Source organism: Mercenaria mercenaria, chromosome 1 (genome assembly GCF_021730395.1).
Source record: "Mercenaria mercenaria strain notata chromosome 1, MADL_Memer_1, whole genome shotgun sequence".
Classification (NCBI taxonomy): domain Eukaryota; kingdom Metazoa; phylum Mollusca; class Bivalvia; order Venerida; family Veneridae; genus Mercenaria; species Mercenaria mercenaria.
In genome coordinates, this window is record NC_069361.1 from 78,991,632 (window position 1) to 79,016,211 (window position 24,580).

General features: G+C 34.9%; 1 protein-coding gene across 1 annotated transcript; it reads right to left on the reverse strand.

Annotated features, from left to right (window-relative positions):
- Positions 1–3,096: 3,096 nt before the first annotated feature.
- LOC123532918 (peroxiredoxin-5, mitochondrial-like) lies at positions 3,097–23,417 on the reverse strand. Its single transcript, XM_045314534.2, has 6 exons — positions 23,266–23,417; positions 14,744–14,875; positions 12,716–12,757; positions 10,925–11,014; positions 8,279–8,373; positions 3,097–6,494 (listed from the first exon to the last, which is right to left on the reverse strand). Exons 1-6 carry the CDS (start codon positions 23,353–23,355, stop codon positions 6,383–6,385), a joined length of 561 nt encoding a protein of 186 aa, XP_045170469.1. The 5' UTR covers positions 23,356–23,417; the 3' UTR covers positions 3,097–6,382.
- Positions 23,418–24,580: the final 1,163 nt, after the last annotated feature.

The window sequence follows — 24,580 nt, forward strand, 5'->3', positions numbered from 1 at the left end:
GTCAAATATTATGTCCAGACCTTCGGCCATAATCGCGTAATCATTCCCGGGACTTTTCAAACACCACATCGAGGTTTGTTACGTAATAATTTACGTTACGCAGTAGTAAGTTATTCCCCTTTAGTTGTGTATTGCGGTTGCAGCGACCTTACGTACTTGTAAATGGTTTCATTAGCTAAAAAGTAAATGGGGGAAAATTGAAACGGTTTTAAAAGAGCATTTTTGTCGGTGAAAATTTGTTAATTTGTGAACAGACTTTCGCTCAAATTGTAGGTGTCGAGATATGTTTTCTGCAAAGTGTGATATTATTTAAGAATGGTTGGCAATCCGTTTTGAGACAGGATTCATTATGGCTATCTCAAACAGGCTTACATTGCGCTTCAAATGCTTTAAGTACCTTGACGTCGGAAACACAAACATCCAACTCTTAATTAAGAGTTTTAAATCGAGATTGACCACCATTTAATTTTGCAGTGAGAAAACGAGCATTTTTCTCCGCAGAATAACACTTTTAGAGTAAAATGAATTCCTCTTGAAAGTTTGTCTACGTGGCCTTTGGACATAAAGTTGTGAAGAATGCAAATACCGTTAGAGGTCTTGTCAAGTCTGTGCGGACGTGTAGTTAAGGAACGCGTTTATCGGTCCCGACAAAGATAAGACGAAGTGAAAAACTGAAGAAAAAAAAAACCCGGGAAGCTATAAGAGGAACGTGCTTTAATTTCCTAGTCTTAGTTTACTCGAAAATCTACAGACTTGTGATGATGGTGCCTGTATATCGGTATATTATACGTGCATAAGTGTATATAAGTAGTCCTCCACGTACAGACCAAAACTATCGCGTGAACGGATAATTTAAACAAGAGACGCGTTGCACGAAAAAAGCAATATCGACCTATTTTTTTTTATCTGATCAATGATTCTGTGTCAAATGGTAGACATGGTAAAGATGAATTTCACGAATAAAACAAGCGCAATTTTCACGGAATTCAGGAGAACAATTACCGCCGGGGTGCTGCCTGAGTTATGTCAATGAATAGTTGAGTTTTTACTTTGCTTGAATTTATTGTTGGTGAAATTATGAAAAAAAAAATCAAGTAGCATAACGGACCAAATTTTAAGTACTTGCTAGTCCTGTTGACAAAGTGGTTAAGCATACTTGAATTTAGCCAATAACTTGTCATCTATTCTGATTGAGCGGATATAGATTACGCTTTTACGTGAATCCGTCCGTCAGATCAGGCAGTAAAGAAAATAGAGACGTGCCTAATTTATTTATTTATTTATTTATTTATTTGGGTTTTACGGCGCACCAACACAGTATAGGTTATATGGCGCCAAACAGGACTACAAATTTTGGTTCCACATCTCATTTACATCGAAATAAAAACATGAGGTATGGAATCAAAATTTGCATACCTGCTGGAATCACAGTTACTGCAAAACCAAGTGATAGGACCCTATTAGACGCCTCTTAGGATCACGCAAGGGTAAGACAGTGGTTCCAATTCTTTTCATATACAACCCATGGCCTAAAGAATGATTATGTATAGGTGTGTTTAAAAAAAAATTAGGTGCGCGTAAGGAAGGTATTTTTTTTTTTTGAAGCGGCAATATTCCTAACGTTTACGGCCATGAACTACTTCTTTCCAGTTTATAGCATATATAGAAAGGCACTAGAGTACTATCTGAAACTAACTTGAAAGTAAGCAGACGGCAAAGTCGATTAAAAAGAAAAAAAAGAACTTTGCATTAGCTTTGTAAAACACTCACAGGAACGTAGACTAGCCACTAGACTGATAATAATATATTTCCACATTTTTCCTTTTTTTTTTGACGAATTTAATTTCATAGAGACAAAAGCCAGTCTATTTTAGAGATTTTCACAGAGGAATGATGTTGAAATTATCATATATGATATTGGACATAGAATATAGACTGGCTCAGTTCACTACATTTAATCATAAAAATGTAAAAAAGATAATATCATAGTCTAGGAGCTAGTCTAACAGGAACGTAATAGAAACTTCAAGATATCTTAAGGTTCACCCATACGAGTTCTTGATGTTTTTTTTGGGTGGGTGGGGGGGGGGGGGGGGGGGGGGGGAGTAAAATCCCTTAACAAACCCGAGGTGCACAACTTCACATGCTGAATAATACCTGTAATGTTTCATAATCCTGAGTCAAATAGTTTTTGTAATACATGAGACATCAACTTAGGCCCTTTTCATGCATATTTTTGACAAAGTCAAGGGCAATAACTCTGGCTAGGCTGTTTCAGATCCCAATTAAATCACGAGGTGCACAACTTCCTGCGCTGTGTAACAATCCTGTTAGGTTTGACGACTGAGTAAAATACATTTTGCGATAGGCACGTCCCAAAAAATTGGACGGACGGACTGGCAAGGACAACCCTAAGAGCACCCCCCTCAATTTTATTTTTGGTTGTGGGGGATGGGGACAAAAATGTAATTGAGCAATACAACACTCATTGACATAAAGACCAGATGCAAACAGGAGACACACAGTCCATGGCATATGGGAAACCTGCCTCATCTTAAGGCAACAGAATCCATTTATAAGCAAAACCAAAACTTCATTAAAGGTCCATTACTAAGGGAAAGTGAGTTGGCAATTTTTTTCATAGCCAGTGCATAGACTTCTGCAAGACACTAAATAATGAAGATTGGCAGGTCAAAATTTACAGAAGGTCTTTGGAACTCAAAGAAATGTATGTGTATTATGTTGAAATTTCAATGAATCGACAGAATGACCCCCAAGGTCTTTTTAACTTTCTTCATACTTCATAGAAAAATAATTGTACATATACTGCGATTTATTTCGAATTTCTACATACCAACTTTCATTTTCCAATAAAATGAAATAGTTTCTGTGCTTTTTAAAAGAAATTAAAATGTTCACCTTCTTTGGACCTTTAACTAGGAGCAGATAACTAGTTAGAATCATAGGAAGGCAAGTTCATCTGCTGATGTAATATCTCATTATTTTTTTTCAAACCAATATTATTTAAAGCCAAACTGTTCAATGGATATTGACATTAGCAATGTTTAATGAATACGAGAATGACTAAAGCAACAATTTTCAATGTAAAACTTTTATTATATTCAAACATCCTGCAATACATGAAATTACATGTACATTTTATAAATGGCACATCATCAAATATAAGCCCGATTACACCTTATAAATAGTTTGGATACCATATATACATTCTTTAGAGACTACCAACGTTTTTATAAACAGATATTGTTGCAAGTTTTCATTCTCATCCATCAGATGTTCGTCAAAATCCCGAGGAACCGCGGTAGACCTCTGGTATGCGAGAATGCAAGTTTTGTGCACTACTTACTGTGCACTACCTATCATATTATATTGCCAGAAGTCTTGTGCACTACATATCATTCTATAGATACTGCCCAAAGTTTTGGGCACTACCTACTATGCACTATCGTACTATAGATATTGCCAGAAGTTTTGGGCACTACCTACCGTACAATACTTATCATACTATATTGCCAGAAGTTGTGTACACTACCTATTATATGCTATTGACATTGCGAGTAGTGTCCTGCACCTTATGTGCACTGTCTTATCATGTTACAGATACAATGAGATACTACTGGAGGTCTTTTGCACTACCTGTCCTGCTAACTGGCCATGATCTTTTCCCTCAGATTATATTAGTGAAAGAAACTAGTAAATAACAAAACATTTAACCCTTACCCTGCTAAATTTCTATAATGAACTTGTCCATGTTTCAATTTGGACAGAAAATTTACTGACTGAATAGCGAACAGTGCAGACCATGATCAGACTGCACGGATGTGCAGGCTGATCTTGGTCTGCACTGGTCGCAAAGGCAAAGTCACTTGCCGCCAGCACGCTAAGGGTTAAGCAATAAACTTCAGGCCATATCAAACTGGATCCTTGTTTAGCATCTCCCATCATTTTTCAAAATGTATCTACAAGACAGGGAAAAAAAATAAAGTGTTGAAAAACAAATACCTACAAGTACTTTCTGATAGCTTTTACACCCATGAAAAAGATATACCTGAATTTAAGCAATACATGTATCTTAAGCAATTCCCAACATGTAAGTACTTAAGTTGCCATAATTTAAAACTAATGTAGTAATTCTGTAATGAATAGTGACTAAGTGGGCTTTTTTATCAGACAACCAAGGTAGGCTAAACAAAGGTCCAACTGGAAATAAGTTGTTCCATACATTCCAGGTGGGGACTTTCGTAGACTACCCACGTTAAACAAGAAACCATTTTTTTATTAAAATAAAACTGAATTTTACATCACACGTTTTACATTTGTAATACATTAGCAAGCTTTTTAGCACATACTGCACATTTACACCAGCATTTTTATATCACTACGTAGAACTCTTTGCATTACTTTACTTTTACTTTTGATTTACAGTAACTAATAAATTCTAATTAAAAAATATCTACAAATCTTGCTGTATGCTTCTTTGCTTTGATTTTTCGTAAGGTAGTGGACCAGAAATGAAAACTAGCAAATTCTGTTTGATTACATATTCTATGTGAATTCAACAGTTTTTATCACATGTTTGACATCGTGGAGTGTAATAAAGCCATTACATAAATTTGATAATACACTAGTGTAATAAAGCTTTGACGTTGACCGTTAATTTATAGAAGACGTTGGTCGAATTTACTTGCTCTATAATAGGTAAAGAAAGAAGAAATTTTGATGTTTTAACAGGAAAAGCTTACACGAGATAAAAAGAATATTACATCTGTGTCTTTCCACACTGAATTTATTAAACTCGCATTTTATTATATTATTCAACTTGTTTAATAAATTCAATATGAAAAGACACTCGTGTAATTTTCTCTACTTAAATAGGTCATACTGATGGCTTAGTCGCATGAAAGAACTCTACAAAATATGCACACTCTAAACCCACAGCAATGATTGGTAAGTAATTCAAAGGGTCTGCTACTGTGAGAATATAAATCACATTTTAAATCATTTTATGAATTATTGTCTGCACACAAAAAAACATAAAGCTATTATCAAAATGCAACTCAAAACAATGTACTGATGAATGTCATGATGACTTTATGACAAAATGCCCATGGTACAATACTGCATTACAGAAAAAATCTCTTCTTAAAATAATACTGGAATGAACTTAAAAGGCAATCATGTATAGTAATTAAATGCATGTCCCTGAGGACACTGGTGCCCCTACTTGCTGTCATTGTACGTTCATATGTTACTTGCTGAAAAAAATAAAATAAACGAGACTAAGTGAAATTTCATACTGCCTTCAGTTAGGGGTGTGAGTGAGTCATGGTGGTGTGGGAGGGGGGTAAGTAATAAACATCAAGAAACCCCAAATAAAGGAAACTGAAAGAACAAAAAACATCGTGTGAGGAGGAGTTGGGGGTAGAGGAATAACATTTCTATGTGGTTTATGACTCCAGGTCAAATACTTCTTGACATGTGTAGTAGTATTACCTACAACACAAATTTTTAGATCCTTAATGCTTATTTTTGACTACGTCAAGAGCCACAACTCTGGTCTTGCAGAGTGAAATCCCCAACAAACTAAGAAGAAAAAAAAGAGAACAAAACGAAACAACTCCAGCAGATAACAATCTCATGATGTTTCATGACAGGATCAATATTTTCTTAATTATACACAAGGGCAAATCCAAGTGCCTTTCCCCAAATTTTGGAGATCACAGTAATTAGGAATTTGAATGAAAATGACACACATGTAAAAACTGTTACAACAGTCTTAACAAAAACTGAAATGTGTCACTACTCACTTAAACTGTGCAGTCAGAGCAAGCAGCTATCAAATATAAATACTGTCTGATTTGTTTGGATTTAACTATTAAACAAAACAAAACGTAGGTCAGATAGTGGCTTTCCAGTTTAAATGGTGCATAAGACACCAGGTACCCACTTCAAACAACTTTGTCATGAATAACATTCTAACCAAGTTAGGTTGCAAACCTCCTATAGCTGATTGAATTTCTTTGGCAAACTGCAAAGTAGAAGGACATTTTATCCAGGTTTTAGGAATGGACCCTCTGGTCCCAACTATTCTGTCACTTTCAGAGGTAGTTTGTGTCATCCCAATCATTCATGCCATTGAGCCAACCAGCATACCTCAGTTTGCCCATGTACACTTAATCGTGTGTTAATCAGATTCATGACAATGATCGAGGTAAATGACAGCAGCTTTGCATGATGTATAAATAATATTCCTGGATAATATTTTGATGGTGGGGTTGCTAGCTATCTGAGGGGGTCGCTAGCTATCCTTTCTAGAGGGTAAGGTCTCACTCATTTAACAACTTGTTCAAATAACTCCTCATCAAACTTTAGTATTTTTCATATTTTGTATACACAGTAAACACGCTAGTCCAGTGTCTTCAGGTTCCATATTGAACCCTTTTATTATACTGTCCTCTATCACAACTGAATATCTGAAAAATACCAAATAAATGAAAAAAAATTAAGTAAGTTTCATAGAAATATTAAAAATGGATGTCTTTTATCAATTTATTTTTATTAATTATATTAATATGCATATATTGTTTAAATCTGAAAAATAAATTTGAGCCATGCCATGAGAAAACCAACATAGTGGGTTTGCGACCAGCATGGATCCAGACCAGCCTGCACATCCGTGCAGTCTGTTCAGGATCCATGCTGGTCGCTAACGGTTCCTCTAATTGCTATAGGTTTTGAAAGCGAACAGCATGGATCCTGACCAGACTGCGCAGATGCGCAGGCTGGTCTGGATCCATGCTGGTCGCAAAGCCAATATGTTGGTTTTCTCATGGCGCGGCTCATTTAAAGTTCCATATGGCTTTTAGTTTTATGTTAAAAACAGATGAAGGAGTTATTTAAAGAAATGTTATGCATAATTACATGGTAAGAAAATCACTACTTTCATTATTGCACAAAAACTAACATGGTTAGGGCCATAAAGGGAAGTAATCATAAAGAATGGATTCAATGATATTTTCTTCTATGGACCTTTGGAAAATATTTGAGAAAACAATATACCGAAAACAGGATTTAACAAGAAATAGACTTATTTTAAGTTCATAAATCAAAGGCCTGAATGGCCTGAGTCGGCTAATGATTGATGTACTGACAGTATAGTCTACCAGTTTCAGTTTGTTTTTAGTTTTTTTCTTAAAATTTCATAACACAGCTCGATATTTACCCAAAATATTATATCCGGATACGATTACACTTTTCCCCAGTTTGAAAATATATTTTACAAATTGTAAGATACGAAACATTTAGCAGCAACTGGCAGTATCTGACATGTGAAGTTTACGGTTTAAATTACTCTTATTTAAATCTTTTCATAAAAAGTTGTTTCGTTTCGCCAAACATAGACGATCTACTTTCGATTTCAAAAACTACAAGAAAATACATTTAATGTTCGCCGATTGTTTATTTCTCGAAAAATAAATTAAAATCATTTTTAATATCAATAGTAACTAAACAAACCAGTGAAGAGCTTCTTCTTCCAATAATTTATCCGTTTACTGACTGCAAAATTCAACCCACCAAAGTTTATAGAAATCATACGATGCTGTGTTACGTTCATGTGGGAGAATTAAGGCTGATCGGCTATGTTACCTAACGCATCCAGACGATTCAGATTTTGTTTTAAAAAAAGCATTGTGTGCGTTTCTGTAATTTTATATACGTTTTTATACGCTTAGAAATTATTAGACATGCGTATTTGCATTATTTCTATACGTAATTTACGCTAATACGCATCTTATCTGGAGCCCTGCTGGAACTATTTTTTGTCTTTCGCTGGATGTTACCCAAGCTTTGTAAGCCTGCGCAATTCTTAAAATGCACATTTATGCTTAATGAGTTACATTCGAGAACTGCACAATTGCAAGTCATAAATATGACAGATTACATCGTATATTGGTCATAGCAAAGGGAATTTACACAACTTAACTTCATTCATGCAGTGAACTGTTTGAAATTTGAGAAATCTAATGGAACTACATCCCTTCACATGTTATTCGGTCCATTTAGAGAATCGTTGGATAGCAAGGACTCGTCAAAAGGCTTTCAGCCTTTAGCCGACTCAAAAAATGCACAAAATAATTTAGAAAAATAGTTCTGTTGAAAAAAAAAATCTTTGTAACTGCAGAGGGTGAAGCTGTCACTGAGAAATTAGTTATAAAAAGAAACAATCTTTTAGAGAATACATATCAATAATCCTTACCTTTTAGATCTAATAGTTCCCATAATATGTCTACAGTCTAAGTCCATGTTCATGGCTTTTGTAAATTCTGCTTGTGTATCGGCTAACATCAAAATCTGAAAAATATAACTCTTCTTGTAGTCCAAATATGTCGCTATTTTTAATGGATTAAAACAACAAGCTTTCACACTAATTTCAATTTTTGAGGAGAAGATTCAAGGTCATCCTTGACAGTTCCATGAAAAAGTGGTCTGTATGGAAAACTTTGCAGTCCAACTTAAATTCACTCCTTTATTCACTTTTCATAACATGGAATACAGTATGAAGAACTAGTATCAAGAAGTCAATTGAGTTGTAAATTTATGTTCAAAATACAATATAACAATAAACTGACAACTTATCTAATACAAGAGACAGAATGTAAATGTGACAAATACTGAACATGATCCAAAATTCTCATATGAACAAGAGGGCCATGATGGCTCTATATATCGCTCACCAGAGTTGATCTGGCCTACTGACCTAGTTTTTTACCCCACATGAGCCAGTTTCAAATTTAACCTAGAGATCATCAAGACAAACATTCTGACCAAGTTTCATAAAAATTGAGTCACAACTGTAGCCTTTAGAGTGTTCACAAACATTTCCTTTGATCTGACCATGTGACCTCGTTTTTTACCCTAAATGACCCAGATTAAAACTTGACCTAGAGATCATCAAGACAAACATTCTGACCAAGTTTCAAAAATACTGAGTCACAACTGTGGCTTTTAGAGTGTTAAAAAGCTTTTCCTTTGATCTGGCCTACTGACCTATTTTTGACCCCACATGACAGAGTTTCGAACTTAACTTAAAGATCATTAAGGCAAACATTCTGACCAAGTTTTATAAAGATTGGGTCACAAATGTGGCATTTAGAGTGTTCACAAGCTTTTCCTTTATTCTAGCCTACTGACCTAGTTTTTGATCCATCATGACCCAGTTTCGAACTTGACCTAAAGATCATCAAGACAAACATTCTGACCAAATTTCGTAAAGACTGAGTCAAAACATTGACTTCTAGGGTGTTCACAAACTTTTCATTTGATCTGGTCTACTGACCTATCTTTTGAACCAACATGACCCAGTTTCGAACTTGAACTAGAGATCATCAAGACTAACATTCTGACCAAGTGTCATTAAGATTGGATCACAAATGTGGCCTCTACAGTGTTCACAAGCTTTTTCTTTGATCTGGCCTACTGACCTAGTTTTTGACCCCATATGACCCAGTTTCGAATTTGACCTACAGATCATCAAGACAAACATTCTGACAAAGTTTCATTAAGATTGGTTCACAAATGTGGCCTCTAGAGTGTTCACAAGCTTTTCCTTTGATCTGGCCTACTGACCTAGTTTTTGATCCCACATGACCAAGTTTCGAACTTGACCTAAAAATCATCAAGACAAACATTCTGACCAAGTTTCATTAAGATTAGGTCACAAATGTGGCCTCTAGAGTGTTCACAAGCTTTTCCTTTGATCTGGCCTACTGACCTAGTTTTTGACCCAACATGACCCAGTTTCCAACTTGACCTAGAGATCATCAAGACTAACATTCTGACCAAGTTTCATAAAGATTAGGCCACAAATGTGGCCTCTAGAGTGTTCACAAGGCAAATGTTGACAGACACCGGACAACGACCGGTCACAATATCTCACCTAGAGCACTTTGTGCTCTGATGAGCTAAAAATCCATGTACATTTCTGTTGAAACACGAAATTTGACGTAATGTCAACATACAATTTGGCACCATACACGCTCCGAGAAAGAGTGCTACAACATTTGATATACTACTTTACACAACAGACGTTTCAGAAATGAAATGATATACACTTAATTCACACATATTCTTGTAAATTATTTGACATATAGAACAACTCACTGCAGAATGTGTTTTTTCCAATATTTTAACACTCTTAAAACTGTTACTTGTTGACGTCATGTCAACTTAACTATATTTGGTGCCATACATGCGCCATAATATAGTGCTTCCCTATTTCATCTACTTTCTTTTAATAAAATGAGCCACGCCATGAGAAAACCAACATAGTGGGTTTGCGACCAGCATGGATCCAGACCAGCCTGCGCATCCCCGCAGCCGGTCAGGATCCATGCTGTTCGCTTTTAAAGCCTACTGCAATTAGAGAAACTGTTAGCAAACAGCATGGATCTTGACCAGACTGCGTGGATGCGCAGGCTGGTCTGGATCCATGCTGGTCGCAAAGCCACTATGTTGGTTTTCCCATGGCATGGCTCAAATACATATCAGAGTCTAGATAATATATAGAAGAACTATGTTTTAAGATATCTCAACAATACGAATCAGTTATATGCCACATGAATAATTCTCTCAGACTAAGCTCGCAGAATTATTCCCAAAGTGTATAACCTAATTGTATTGTTTCGGTATGTTAAAATATGGTTCCGCTGTATATTATTTCTGAATTACAAACTTGAGTTTGGAGACAGGTTTCAGAATCAACTTATTGCCGATATTTGTATACAAAATTTTCAATCAATGACAGCCCTAACTGAAGCTGCTATTAAGCACAGTTTACTTATTGTTGAGGACATTCCCTGCAATCAAAGAGTTCAATTCTATCATAGAACTCATGATGACTAACCTTGTCTTTGGTGTTGAGAGACTGCGCCCAAGCTGACATTACGAATGGATCGTTGACGGCAACACAGACAATTAAGTCGAAACCTTCTGCCTGCAACAGAAGAGAAAGTACCCAACAATATTAATAGCCTGGACAGAACATACAATAGGGTTATTATAGTTTTGTATTTGATATAACTCATGTAATATTTGAACACAGTAATAGACCTTGTGTCATATAATGAGAAAGACAGTGTGGAAGAACTATTTTAATTTTGTATCTAATTCATTAAGTAATAACAAAGATAAAGTGAAAGTGCCCCAAAGTCAATAGGGGTCGTGTACTCAATAAGTACTATCAGCATGTGAAGTTTGAAGGTCCTGGGTGCAGTGGTTCGCGAGTAAAGTGCCTTCATGCAAAAAGTTAACGTTGGCCCCTTTGACCTGGTGACCCCAAAGTCAGTAGGGGTCGTGTACTCAAGTACTATCAGCATGTGAAGTTTGAAGGTCCTGGGTGCAGTGGTTCGTGAGTAAAGTGCCTTCATGCAAAAAGTTAATGTTGGCCCCTGTGACCTCGACCTTTGACCACAAAGTCAGTAGGGGTCGTGTACTCAATAAGTACTATCAGCATGTGAAGTTTGAAGGTCCTTGGTGCAGTGGTTTGCAAGTAAAGTGCCTTCATAAAAAAAGTTAACATTGTGACGAACGAACAAACTAACGAACGAACGGACAGACAGTTGAAAACTAATATGCCTCTCTTCAGGGGCATAAAAAGACTGGTACAAGAGTTAGGGCCCTTGTGTTATATGATGTGAATGATGATGTGGAACAATTATTTTAAGTCTGAATCAAATCCCTTTAGTAATAAAAGAGATATAGTGAAAGTGCATCAAAATATACCAAAAATTCTAAGTAAAAAAAGGGGCATAATTCATGAAGAAATTATTGGTGCCAGAGTTATAAATAGGGATCTAACTCCATGTATGGGATCTGTTTTGTTCTTTAAATAAATCTCTTAAAGAATCTATGGAAAAGTGAAAACCGTCAAAAAATGAGCCGCATCATAAGAAAACCAACATAGTGCGTTTACGACCAGCATGGATCCTGACCAGACTGCGCAGATGCGCAGGCTGGTCTTGCTTTCAAAGCCTATTGCAATTAGAGAAACTGTTAGCGAACAGCATGGATCCTGACCAGACTGCACAGATGCACAGGCTGGTCTGGATCCATGCTGGTCACAAATACACTATGTTGGTTTTCTCATGGTGCGGCTCAAATGTCATTTAAATATGACTGACCATCTTTAAGGTAGTGGATTCATACTAACAACAGGTAATTTCCATCTGATTACGTTCTTGCATTGGATTTCATTCTGTAGGTCCAATGAGCAGATAGCTTTCCATTTAGAAAGCTGAAATCGCACACAGGGAATACTATTTCTACAGAAATTTAAATTATCATTACAAGGCCTCACCTTGAAAGTGATCATGGTGATCTAACCTTGAATTGAACATACCGATCCAAGAAATATAACTTTAAACTGATCGTAGTGATTTAGGTAATCATACCTTAAATTGATCACGATAATCTAGGTAATGTTACCTTTAAGTGGTCATAATGATCTAGAAAATCTTACTTTAAATTTATTGGTAATAGTAATCCAAGTAACTTTACCTTCAACTGATCATATTGATCCCATTAACCTTACCTTCAATTAATCATGATAGTGATCCAGAAAATCGTACCTTTAATTAATCATAGTAATCAAGGTAATCTTACCTTAAATTAATCATAATGATCCAGAAAATCTTACCTTAAATTGATCATAGTGATCCAGGTAATCAGGAATGTGCTTCTGAAATGGTTACAAATCTTGCACATTAAAATGACTTTACATCATGTAGTTTACAATCTACTATTTCTGTCTTTAACGGTGAATCAATTTCAACCATCAAGAATTGGAAAATTCTTTCAAGTGGTTGCATTTTCATTTGTATAAACAATTGAAAGCAATTACCTTATCTAATAATATTAGGAGCCATCCAGGTGGCTTATGGAAGGTCGGTGGTTCTACCCAGGTGCCCACTCATGATGAAATAATGCATGGAGGGGCACCTGGGGTCTTCCTCCACCATCAAAGCTGGAAAGTTGCCATATGACCTATAACTGTGTCGGTGCGATGTTAAACCCAACAAAACAAATAAATAAATTATCTAATAATAATACAGGCATTCTATGAAAATAATAAAATAACTAACAAGAGCTGTTGGAGGACAGCAACGCTCGACTATGCAACAGCCTTGTCACTTGAATGAATATGAAAGTCGAAAAAAGGGTCATAATTTAGTAAAAAAGTAAAATAGAGTTATGGAACTTGCAGAGTGCTTTATCAGCTCATGGCAGTGGACAAGTGTATGAAGTTTCAATCCATTCCCATTAGTGGGTACTGAGATACCAGCTTACTTATAAGAATTTAACCCAAAACTCCTAAGTTGAAAAAGGGGCATAATTTTGTAAAATGTGAAGTTCAGTTATTGACCCTTTGCACTGCATGTCATATCATGACAGTAAACTAGTGTGTGAAGTTTCAATCCTTTCCCAATAGTGGATACTGAGATACCAGCTTACATACAAAAACTTACCCAAAAATTTCTATGTTGAAAAAGGGGCATAATTTTGTAAAAAAGCAAAATAAAGTTATGGGACCTGCTTTGTGCATGTCAGATCATGACAGTGAACAAGTGTGTGAAGTTTCAATCCATTCCCATTAGTGGGTACTGAGATACCAGCTTACTTTTAAGAATTTAACCCAAAACTCCTAAGTTGAAAAAGGGGCATAATTTTGTAAAATGTGAAGTTCAGTTATTGACCCTTTGCACTGCATGTCATTTCATGACAGTGAACTAGTGTGTGAAGTTTCAATCCTTTCCCAGTAGTGGATACTGAGATACCAGCTTACATACAAAAACTTACCCAAAAATTTCTATGTTGAAAAAGGGGCATAATTTTGTAAAAAAGCAAAATAAAGTTATGGGACCTGCTTTGTGCATGTCAGATCATGACAGTGAACAAGTGTGTGAAGTTTCAATCCATTCCCATTAGTGGGTACTGAGATACCAGCTTACTTTTAAGAATTTAACCCAAAACTCCTAAGTTGAAAAAGGGGCATAATTTTGTAAAATGTGAAGTTCAGTTATTGACCCTTTGCACTGCATGTCATTTCATGACAGTGAACTAGTGTGTGAAGTTTCAATCCTTTCCCAATAGTGGATACTGAGATACCAGCTTACATACAAAAACTTACCCAAAAATTTCTATGTTGAAAAAGGGGCATAATTTTGTAAAAAAGCAAAATAAAGTTATGGGACCTGCTTTGTGCATGTCAGATCATGACAGTGAACAAGTGTGTGAAGTTTCAATCCATTCCCATTAGTGAGTACTGAGATACCAGCTCACATACAAAACCTTAACCAAAAAATTCTAAGTCAAAAAAGGGGCACAATTTTGTAAAAAAGCAAAACAGAGTTATGGAACCTGTGCAATGTAAGTCAGTTTATCACAGTGAATAAGTGTGTGAAGTTTCAATCCATTCCCACAAGTGGTTGCTGAGATACCAGCTTACATACAAAAACTTAACCAAATCGGGACGCGGACGCATGAGCGAGTCCAACAGCTCTACTATTCTATGAATAGTCGAGCTAAAAATGCAATGACTGGTTAAAAATGTAGATACTTCAACACATTTATTCTTAATCCATTTCTTGTTACTAAAATAGACCATTAAAAATTTTGTTTTATTTACTACCTACACATGTATAGACAATTAAGATAAAATTCATACCCAACAACCTGGAGTAAATGCCCCAAGAACAGAGAACAGGACGCCTCTTTTTCCTCTGAACAAATCATGTGCATTGACTGCATTTTTAGGCGTATCCAAATACAGGTTGACAGATGGCACTGGTTGTCCTTTCTGATAAAACAACAACAACAAATACATACAACTAAAAACAAGACATCTAATATGGTTAAAAACAGATAACACGCCAGTTTTAAAAAGGTATTTTCCCTTCATCAATAGGAATCAAAAATGTTTGCCACTTCACAATCCAAAATTGGAAAACATGTATGATGTATTATTCACCAATTTCGTAAAATACAATTGCACAAATAAGAAAAATACTTCCGTCAAAACTCTCCCCTAAACATCTAAATCACAAGGTACTGCACTCAGTGAAGTCATTAATTAAGCAATTTCTTCAGGAAAGTATGGAAACTCTTGATAGTACTAGAAATATTTTATTTTCATACTTAAGGACACACTCTTCTGACCTGGATATCTTTGGAGCTAAAATCTTTGGTTACCATTAAGATTACATTTTTCATTTCAATAGAAGTATTATCACCAGAACATTGGATTTAATTCAGATTTATTTTCAACAAATTGTTGGAATTTAGTTCAATAGTGTTCTTGGATATTAAAGCAGTAATTTTTGGATATTACAGTGTTTGTGTGGATTAAGCTACACAACCAGGATAAGAGGAGATTTCATTCAGTGCTTGGATGAAAATGTCAAGTAAAGAAAAATGTAATTTCATAATCAGTTATGACATAAAACGATAGGCTAAATATATATTTTTTTTCAGGTGTCAGGTCTATGTATTTCCTGCTAAATATATTCATGGTTATTTTTATTTTACCTTATTTGTCATTAATTATCTGATTAATAAATCCAGTATCCATCCTGTTGAAAATTCAGTTAGCAGCACGATAATAACAAAGCGTGTTCCGGACGTAAACATGATTTGTGTATCAGAATCTTTTTTCTCTCTTTTTTTTTCTATCCAATACTGAGAGAAAACAACTGTTAATAATTTTTCACATTTTTAAAAGGCATACAGTCTAACCTGTCTTAAGCAGCCAGCCAGGGGAAACTGACCATTTGACTGCTTAAGCCAGGTGACCACTGATCGGAAGGGCAGCCACCGAGTGGGATTTGGGATCAAACTGTATGGCTTATAAATTGGACAGTACATACTGGTATATATTTCAGACTTCAGACCAGTGTTCAATCATGAATTTAGGCCCATTTCTTTTTTGATTTATTCTAATCATTTTACCAGGATACAATGACGTGCATTTACCTTCGCAATACTAATGGTCTTCTTAGCAATCAACAACTCCGGCTTGTGTTTTACAAAAAAAATTGTCATTTTCTTTGGCTCGCGAAAACCGATTCACTATGTGGGAAAGAGTGCTTTCCCTTGCCTCTGTTTGGGATGCTCTGCACATGTACGGGCATTGTAATAAGTCTGAAATTCTTACACAATATTCGTTCTTAGTTGTTTTCAACCCAGTTGATAATAAACAACGAAACTGTTATTTTATACAAGTCTTTAATTAACTCAAATAACTCAATAATAGAAACAAAGTTTCAGTTTGCATACTTTACAATACTACGTGCGGAGCACAAGGTGAGGTAGTTTTGATCTTTTGTTTGGAAAAAAACGTTATGATGTACGGCCTTCATTAAAAATCATTTACACTTGAAGAGCGGCTTATTTCTTAACAAAAAGATTATTTACACTAAACCTGTTTTTTTCTATTTTATTTTCTAAATTATATTTGTTAGTAACAGGCATGCAGAAACTTAACTAACATTTCAGGAGGATTCCTGTGTCTGACAGTACTGAACCTGAGGAATTTCACACATTTTTGAGCAGAGACCAGGTGTGCAGTATCAACACCTTACATTTTGACATGAATAGTTGGAGAGAACTTTAATACCATGGCCATGAGATATGACTTAGCTATAGAATGCAAAAATATGCAGTATTGTTGCATATGTGATGAAAAGAAAGACAATTTTCCCATTTTTTACTGAAAAATAAGCTTTTTTTTTAACAAAAAAAAATCACTAAACACTAATTTTGTTCTATATTTTATCACAGTTGCATAATTATAAGTTTTTTTCAGTGTAGTTGTCTATTCCGCACTTGCTGGTGGTATATTTGATGTACTATCTTACGGGTTTTTTGAAAAAACAGCGTTTAATGACTATAATTATGTGATTCAGCCAAATTTAACGGCTTAAACCGCAGTCTTTGGACAAAATGATGGCTGTACAAAAATAGTGATTTTGAGAAAACTACTGGTTTGTTTGGGCTGAAACTTGTTTTATAAGCTGAATATAGATGAAACTTCATATAGCAGTCGGGGTGTAACTATTTCAAGTTCAGCTTTCGACACTAACGGTGTCCCGGGATCCCGAGGACACCAAAAATCCGCAAGGGATCCTAAAGTTCACAATTTCGGTGTTCCGTCGGGACTCTTGATTTTCAGATAAAATATGATTCTATAAAAATGAAATTCCCCAGTCTTGTTCGCTCAAACATTGGTCTTTTGCTAAGCCAGGGCGTTCAGTTGACCCGAGGTCCCGGGTTTTGACCTGCGAAAATCGAGAAAAAACTCGTATTTTACCCGCATAAATTACGGCACGTGCGTCGGCTTGACTCGCGGAAATTTACTTAGATGCATTCCAAGTTCGATAGTTCTGCCCCCTGTCAATCAAAATCCCAGTGAATTTCAATATTGTTAGCCGTCAGAAGCGGTAATATGGCAGTAGATGGAGCGTCGTATGTTAATTAGCTACCGACGATGTCCGTAACGCCACGCGCCAAATGACACGTGCTTATCTTGCGGTTTGTATTAAGTACAATATGCCTTGTCATTATCAAAGGTGTTTATTGATCAATGTTTACAAGTTAATTGATAAACAATGCAGCCTTAGATTATCGTGTTTGTACCATTATTTTGTGTGCTCGATACGATTACATGAGCCGGTCGGCCGTTACGGTCTATAACAAATTTATTATCATTGCCGAGGCTTTGTTTGGGCAAAACAAATTAAATAAGCAAAAATTATACGTGGTATGATGAGAAAATAAAGTTAAAACAGTTATCTTTTCAAGAACTTTAACTGTTACTTTTGTTTTTCGTATTTGTCACTCGTTTTCTAGACCGACATTTTCGAACATTTTTATCATTTCTTACAAGATTTTTTTAGTACAAACTAAAATAAAAAGCCAATAAAACGTCTGCATTTACGAAAAATATGATCACTGTTGCCAAAGCAGCTCTTATTTAGAAGAATTTGCTGATAATAAAAGCATGCAAACACTAAACCCCACCCACTTTTAGGCAATGTGCAAAATAAAACAACTAAAATATGAAGTGTTTAAGAAAATCTATTATGACCAATGTACTAGTTTTAGATAAAGTCTGTGGGAGTTGCATTAATAAGGCCTAAAAAATCTTTGTATCTGGTAACATGCTCAAAAAATTAGGGTAGGTAGGTCAGAACATTTTTTTTTTTTTTTGATTTTTTTTTTTTATTTAAGAGAGATTTTTTGGAATTTTTTTTTATGTAAAAAAATGATTACAAAGAAGGGGGTTATAAGGGGGAATGAACTAGGCGGCATACATTTAGACGAACTACAACAAATGGCAGAGGAGTGCGATGGTAGTGAAGATGAGGGGGAAGAGGACTTGGACAGAAATGACATTATTCTTTTACAGCAAAAGTCATACAAGCTATTGTTGTCATTGATGTAAAATGGAAATAAAGTGGAAATAAAATACATGTAGTACTGTAAAGAGTTGTGTTTGTTAGATTTTAGTTTTTTCATGTTCTTACCACATTTTGTTATCAGGGACTCCTAATTTTCAGCAGGGATTCCTGAATTTCCCAGCAGGTATTCCTTCGGGATACCTGGCAAAAAAGTTAGTGTCGAACGCTGAAGTTATAGCAGTTTATAACCCATTTGAGTTACTGCTTATATTCTCATAACTTGTTTCAGTTATCATAAAATATTACAAAGCCCTCCTGTGCCAATTCCTCATTTTGGATGTGACTTATGCAATTATCTCCTGAATCCTTGAACTCTTATCTTTCCAGCTATGCAGTAAATTTTTTTATGTAAGGCTGATAAAGTTTTACGCAAAAGGTTTAAAGCTATAAAACTCTTAGCATCCCATTATGCTAATTAGGTCATGAACAGACTAAAAGAGAATTTGATTAACCACAGATTGCTACTTATTTCACTGTATAGGTCACTTTGTGAGAACAGCAAAAAGACTTTTTTTGAATAACTTATCTGAGTTAACTTACATTTTATAACTAATACAGGTTATAAAATGCTTGAAAAAGTAACTGAAATAGGTTAAATAACTTAAAACAGTTACAACCCTGACTGCATAGAGAGCAAAAAAGCTGAATTTTTTTTTCATATTTCCTTATAGGCATACAGACACTAAATAGTAGGGGTGCGTATCGGTCAAAATGATCGATACGATATTTGTATTGATACAAAATGATCGATATTCGATATATCATATGATATTTTCAAACAGAATAATAACAGAGTACAAGACCATTATAGTAATGCAATATGAACTATAAGTACTCACTTCTAAGGTCGGTCTATTCTGAGTCAGAATCACAGGACTTGGATACATTTTTCTTTAGGAAACAGAGGCAAGCATATTAGAATTGTTTTACCTTTTTTTAATTAACTATTTTGAAGAAATAACTAACAGCTGATTCAATATTTCAGAATGGTATCTTTCAAAATGACATGAGCTTCTCAATTCAAATGATAACGAAAGGTGCGATAGTCTTTTTGTTATGATCAAATAGCCAGCAATTAGCTGTCACCTCTGTCAATTTTGTTGTTCACAGTTTGATCTCGGTTAAAGAGAATACTCGATCTTTAATAAGTATCATAAATTTTGAGATTTATTAATATTTCTTTAATCAAAATACTTCCAAATTTGTATGAAATTAATTGTGTTTGAAAGAAAATTAAACCATTCGATCTTTTACGGTGCGTAACGGCAATCTTATATTTTAGCGGTGACAGTTAGCGCGGAGAGTAGTTTCCCTTTACCAAAATGGCGACTATCAGAAACAAACTTGTTTTGAAGTTGGAAAATCATCTATACCTGTGTATAATCTGCACGCCCACGATTTGGGGTGGTCCCGGGGGTAAAAAAATTGCACATTATACATAGGTATCTGCAGTAATGAGGCCATTTACCATGTAGTTAGCTTTTGATCGATATTTTGATCGATACAGGAACGTTCGATCCGATGTATCGATCGAACCCTGAATACCGGTATTCGATACATATCGAGAACCGGTACGCACCCCTACTAAATAGCCTGAGCACCTATGAAACAAGAGCACCGCCTTGCGGGTGCTGACGCTCATCTGATTTTTTTTGTGTAATAGAAATATTGTCCTACCCATGATTTTCTAAGTCCAAAAAGGGCCATCATTCTTGCAAAAAGCAGGATAGAGTTATGTTTCTTGATGTACAGGGTCAACTTATGATGGTGAAAAACTGCTGCAAGTTTTAAAGCAATAGCTTTGATAGTTTATGAGAAAAGTTGACTTAAACATAATACTCAACCAAGAAAATGATTTTCTAAGTCCAAAAGGGGCAATAATTATTGCAAAAAGCAGGATGGAGTTATGTTGCTTGCTGTACAGGGTCAGCTCATATGGTGAACAAGTGTTGCAAGTTTCAAAGCAATAGCTTTGATAGTTTAAGAGAAAAAGTTGACCTAAACATAAAACTTAACCAAGAAATCTGATATTTTCTAAGTCCAAAAGGGGCCAAAAAATCTTGCAAAAAGCAGGACGGAGTTATGTTTCTTACTGTACAGGGTCAACTTATGATGGTGAACAAGTATTGCAAGTTTCAAAGCAATAGCTTTGATAGTTTAGGATTAAAAGCTGACCTAACATAAAACTTTACCAAGAAAACTGATTTTCTAAGTCCAAAAGGGGCAATAAATCTTGCAAAAAGCAAGATGGAATTATGTTTCTTGATGTACAGGGTTTGCTTATGATGGTGAACAAGTATTCCAAGTTTCAAAGCAATAGCTTTGATAGTTTAGGAGAAAAGTTGACCTAAACATAAAACTTAACCAAGAAATCTGATATTTTTTAAGTACAAAAGGGGCCATAAATCTTGCAAAAAGCAAAATGGAGTTATGTTTCTTGCTATACAGGGTCAGCTTATGATGGTGAACAAGTATTCCAAGTTTCAAAGCAATAGCTTTGATAGTTTAGGAGAAAAGCTGACCTAAACATAAAACTTAACCAGGCAACGCCGACGCCGACAACCGCTCAAGTGATGACAATAACTCATCATTTTTTTTCAAAAAATCAGATGAGCTAAAAATGGTAGTCACATAATGGCGGATTCAAATATTCTCAGTTCTTTTTGCTGTAAGAAGGATTTTTCCTTGAAATCATTGCTATGTACTGGTTGAAATCATATTGCATGCCTATACTTGACATACTGGTAGCATTTGAATGTTGAAAAAAGACTCCAAACTGATTAACATGTGAAATTTATTCTACATCCCTACCCAAATTGTGATTGTCATTCAGTGTAAAAATTACGGTGTTTTCTGTTTGACCAGAAATTTTTTCTTGCATCAAACATGACCCCTACTTTTCTTTTGGATATTTTTAACGTATAAATGTTGCTCTACAAGAAAAATGTAAGTTAAAGAAATTTAAAATGGGTCTAGGTGTATATTGCAGCATTGTGAAAACTTGTCATTTTATATAGAATATAGTGGTGGCTATTTAGTGTGTTATAACCTATAATCAGCTTTTGTCCTCTTTAACAATTGTAACATATCCATTTCTTTAACAACTGTTTCACTGACAGTGCCGCACAGTGATGGTCGTAAATCGACGGTTGGGTGGAAAGATGTAGATGTTAAGGACACGTCACCGCTGAGACAGTTTAGCATTATTACAATACACAGTCGGTATTGAAATTGTGTTTCCAATACATAATTATGCTCATTAGAAAAATCCTCAATATCTATGTGAAAAAAAGGGGATGTGTTTTTATGATTGCAAACACTGTGAGTTACTCTAATTACTGACAAATGACTGAAACAATAGGAATTCGTACGAGAGAGGGAAATAGACCAAAACGACAGTGAGGTAACAAATATTATTTTATTGTTATAATGTATGAGTTTTAAGCACAATAAAGAATATCCATTTTTTGAAAATCAAACTGGAAGTTGAAATAAAGAAAAAAAATTAATTAGGTCATGAGTCATCATATACCTGTCAATTGTCATTAGGTTTTTAAGAGCTGGGCCAAATTCTTTTTAACTCTCTATTCGCAAATGCATTGTTTTTGATAGTATCTTGGACGAATATTGTAGTGTGTAACTTACTTACATTCCACATTAAATTTGTGCTTGAAATGCTTTGTTTTAGCTCACCGACGTCACATATGAATGTCTATTGTTTTAGATTATTGTCTGTTATAAACAGGCTGGTAACATTGCCCAATCGGGCTTATGACACAAAAAGTAATATTCCTTGAAAAATAATGAAGATATTTCTTTCAAACTTGGTCCATTTGTTTAGCATAACAAATGATACAAATTAGAATAAAAATAACTTGGTTGCCTTCAGTTTTGGTAAAATTATTTCCCCTTTTCAGATTTTTATGACGCATAATCTTTGAAGTCCAAAAAAACAATGTTCTTATGCTAAGTTTAAAACAAAAAAGGGTTAAATGGCTTTCTAATGCTCTAAATTATTGGGCTAGTACATGAATGTAAACATTTTATTCTGCTTTCACTTACAACATTATAGAGAAATGTTAGTCCTAAAAAAATTGCTCATACATCTGCACTAAAAACAAAGTATTTGCCCTAAATATATAGAATAAAGGTATTGGCGCACAAGTTTGGAGCACTAGAAAGCCATTGAACCCTTTTCTGTTTTAAACATTGCATTAAAACATAATATTTTTTGACTTCAAAAATTATGCATCATAAAAATCTGAAAAAGGGAAGTAATTCTAACTAAACTGAAGGCAACAAAGCTATTTCTATCTTGATAAGCATTATATGTAATGCTTAATAAATGGACCAAGTTTGAAAAAAATATCTTCATTATTTGTCAAGAAATATTACTTTTTGTGTCATAAGCCCGATCGGGCAATGTTACCAGCCTGATAAAGGTACCAAATCTCAATATTAAGATACAAGAATTGTTCCTTTCTGGTAGACAAAGGAAACTATTTGGTTGAATCATAATATAATGGTTTTTGGAAAGAACTGAATATTCTTTGCTTTTTTGTTGTTCAACGGAAATTCAAAAAGTGACATCACCTTAAAGAAATTTTGAGTTTGCCCAGATGACAAGCCTGTCCGATTTCTACTACACAATATAACAGTTTAAATTTGAGCATACATTTACCATACATAGACTCGACACCTGACAAAAAACTGAACAATATAATACAGATACCTTGATATAGTTTCTGCGATGTGACAGTACATGACTAGCGAGTAATTTGTGAGCTTTTCGACACAGCGAATTTCTCAATACGACAGCCATAATTCGCGAATTGGATGAATATCCGAGTGTGCTTGAATTCAATTCTGTAAGAGTCGGTCCTGCAATATACCAATAAGGACTACTAAGTACCGTTAAAAATATTGATATGCTGCGTAATGATGCAGACAATAATATTACAGAATAAGTTTAATAGATCTCTCTCATTTGTCGAGTTCATAATTTTTGCAAAATGCGATATCGTTTTCGATTGTCAAGTTATGATTATAAAGGATTTCATTCCTTTAGTTAACAAAGTAACTACATTTGAAAATGTAATGGCTCTCTGTTCCGGGAGAGTCCGTTTGACAAAGTGGGCAGATTCTTAATTGCTGATTATCTGCTGTTGTCATTGTATAATCAAGTAGCAGTATAGCCCTGCTATTAATCATCTTGTTTATCACACATTATTTTGGCTGATTAAGTGGGCACACATTTTTTATTATAACATGATTTGTATAATAATGATCATTTTGTTTATCACACATTAATCAGGCTGATTAAGTGGGCACACATATATGCTTTGTTAAATAATGATAGTTGTTGGAACTTTAATTGCTGTAGTATGAATTTGTTAAGGTACATTATATCAATAAATAAGGTTAAATAAAATATTCAATGACTTTAAATTGATGACAATAAAGTTACAAATTTTTAATGTGTTGTTATGTGATACAATTAAAATGTATATCTATCCATGAGACATAAGCACTCTGACAGTTTGGTTTTACAAACCATACAAATATATCAGGCATAGAACTACAGTACATAGTATTACATACAAGATAAATGGGTACAATTTGACTTCTTGTGAGTACATTTTGACTTTTTATTTTTAGGTACATTTGGGTTTGGGTACGTTTTGACCTGCACCCAAGATTGGACGAGCTTTGGGCTATGCCAGACTTTAGACAATATATGGATTTTGGCCGCACATCCTTAGTGTCAAGGAAATGCTACATATTCTAAAATGATGCAGGTAAGTTTTCCAGCGCATAGACTCCAGACTCTCTCTTATATTTAAGAATTAGAATGGTCTGGTTGCAATCCCACTTACTAGGAAATTCCGTCATTATTATCTGCTGTCCCAAAGGTTAAATTCTGTAGCTGCTGACTATTATAAAAAATATTAGTTCTATTTGAAAGTTACATTTTCCAAAGCGAAACCTGTCCTCAGCAGCGTCTTTGTGGCACCTTAATAAATGGTCTTTAGTGGTTCTACATGACC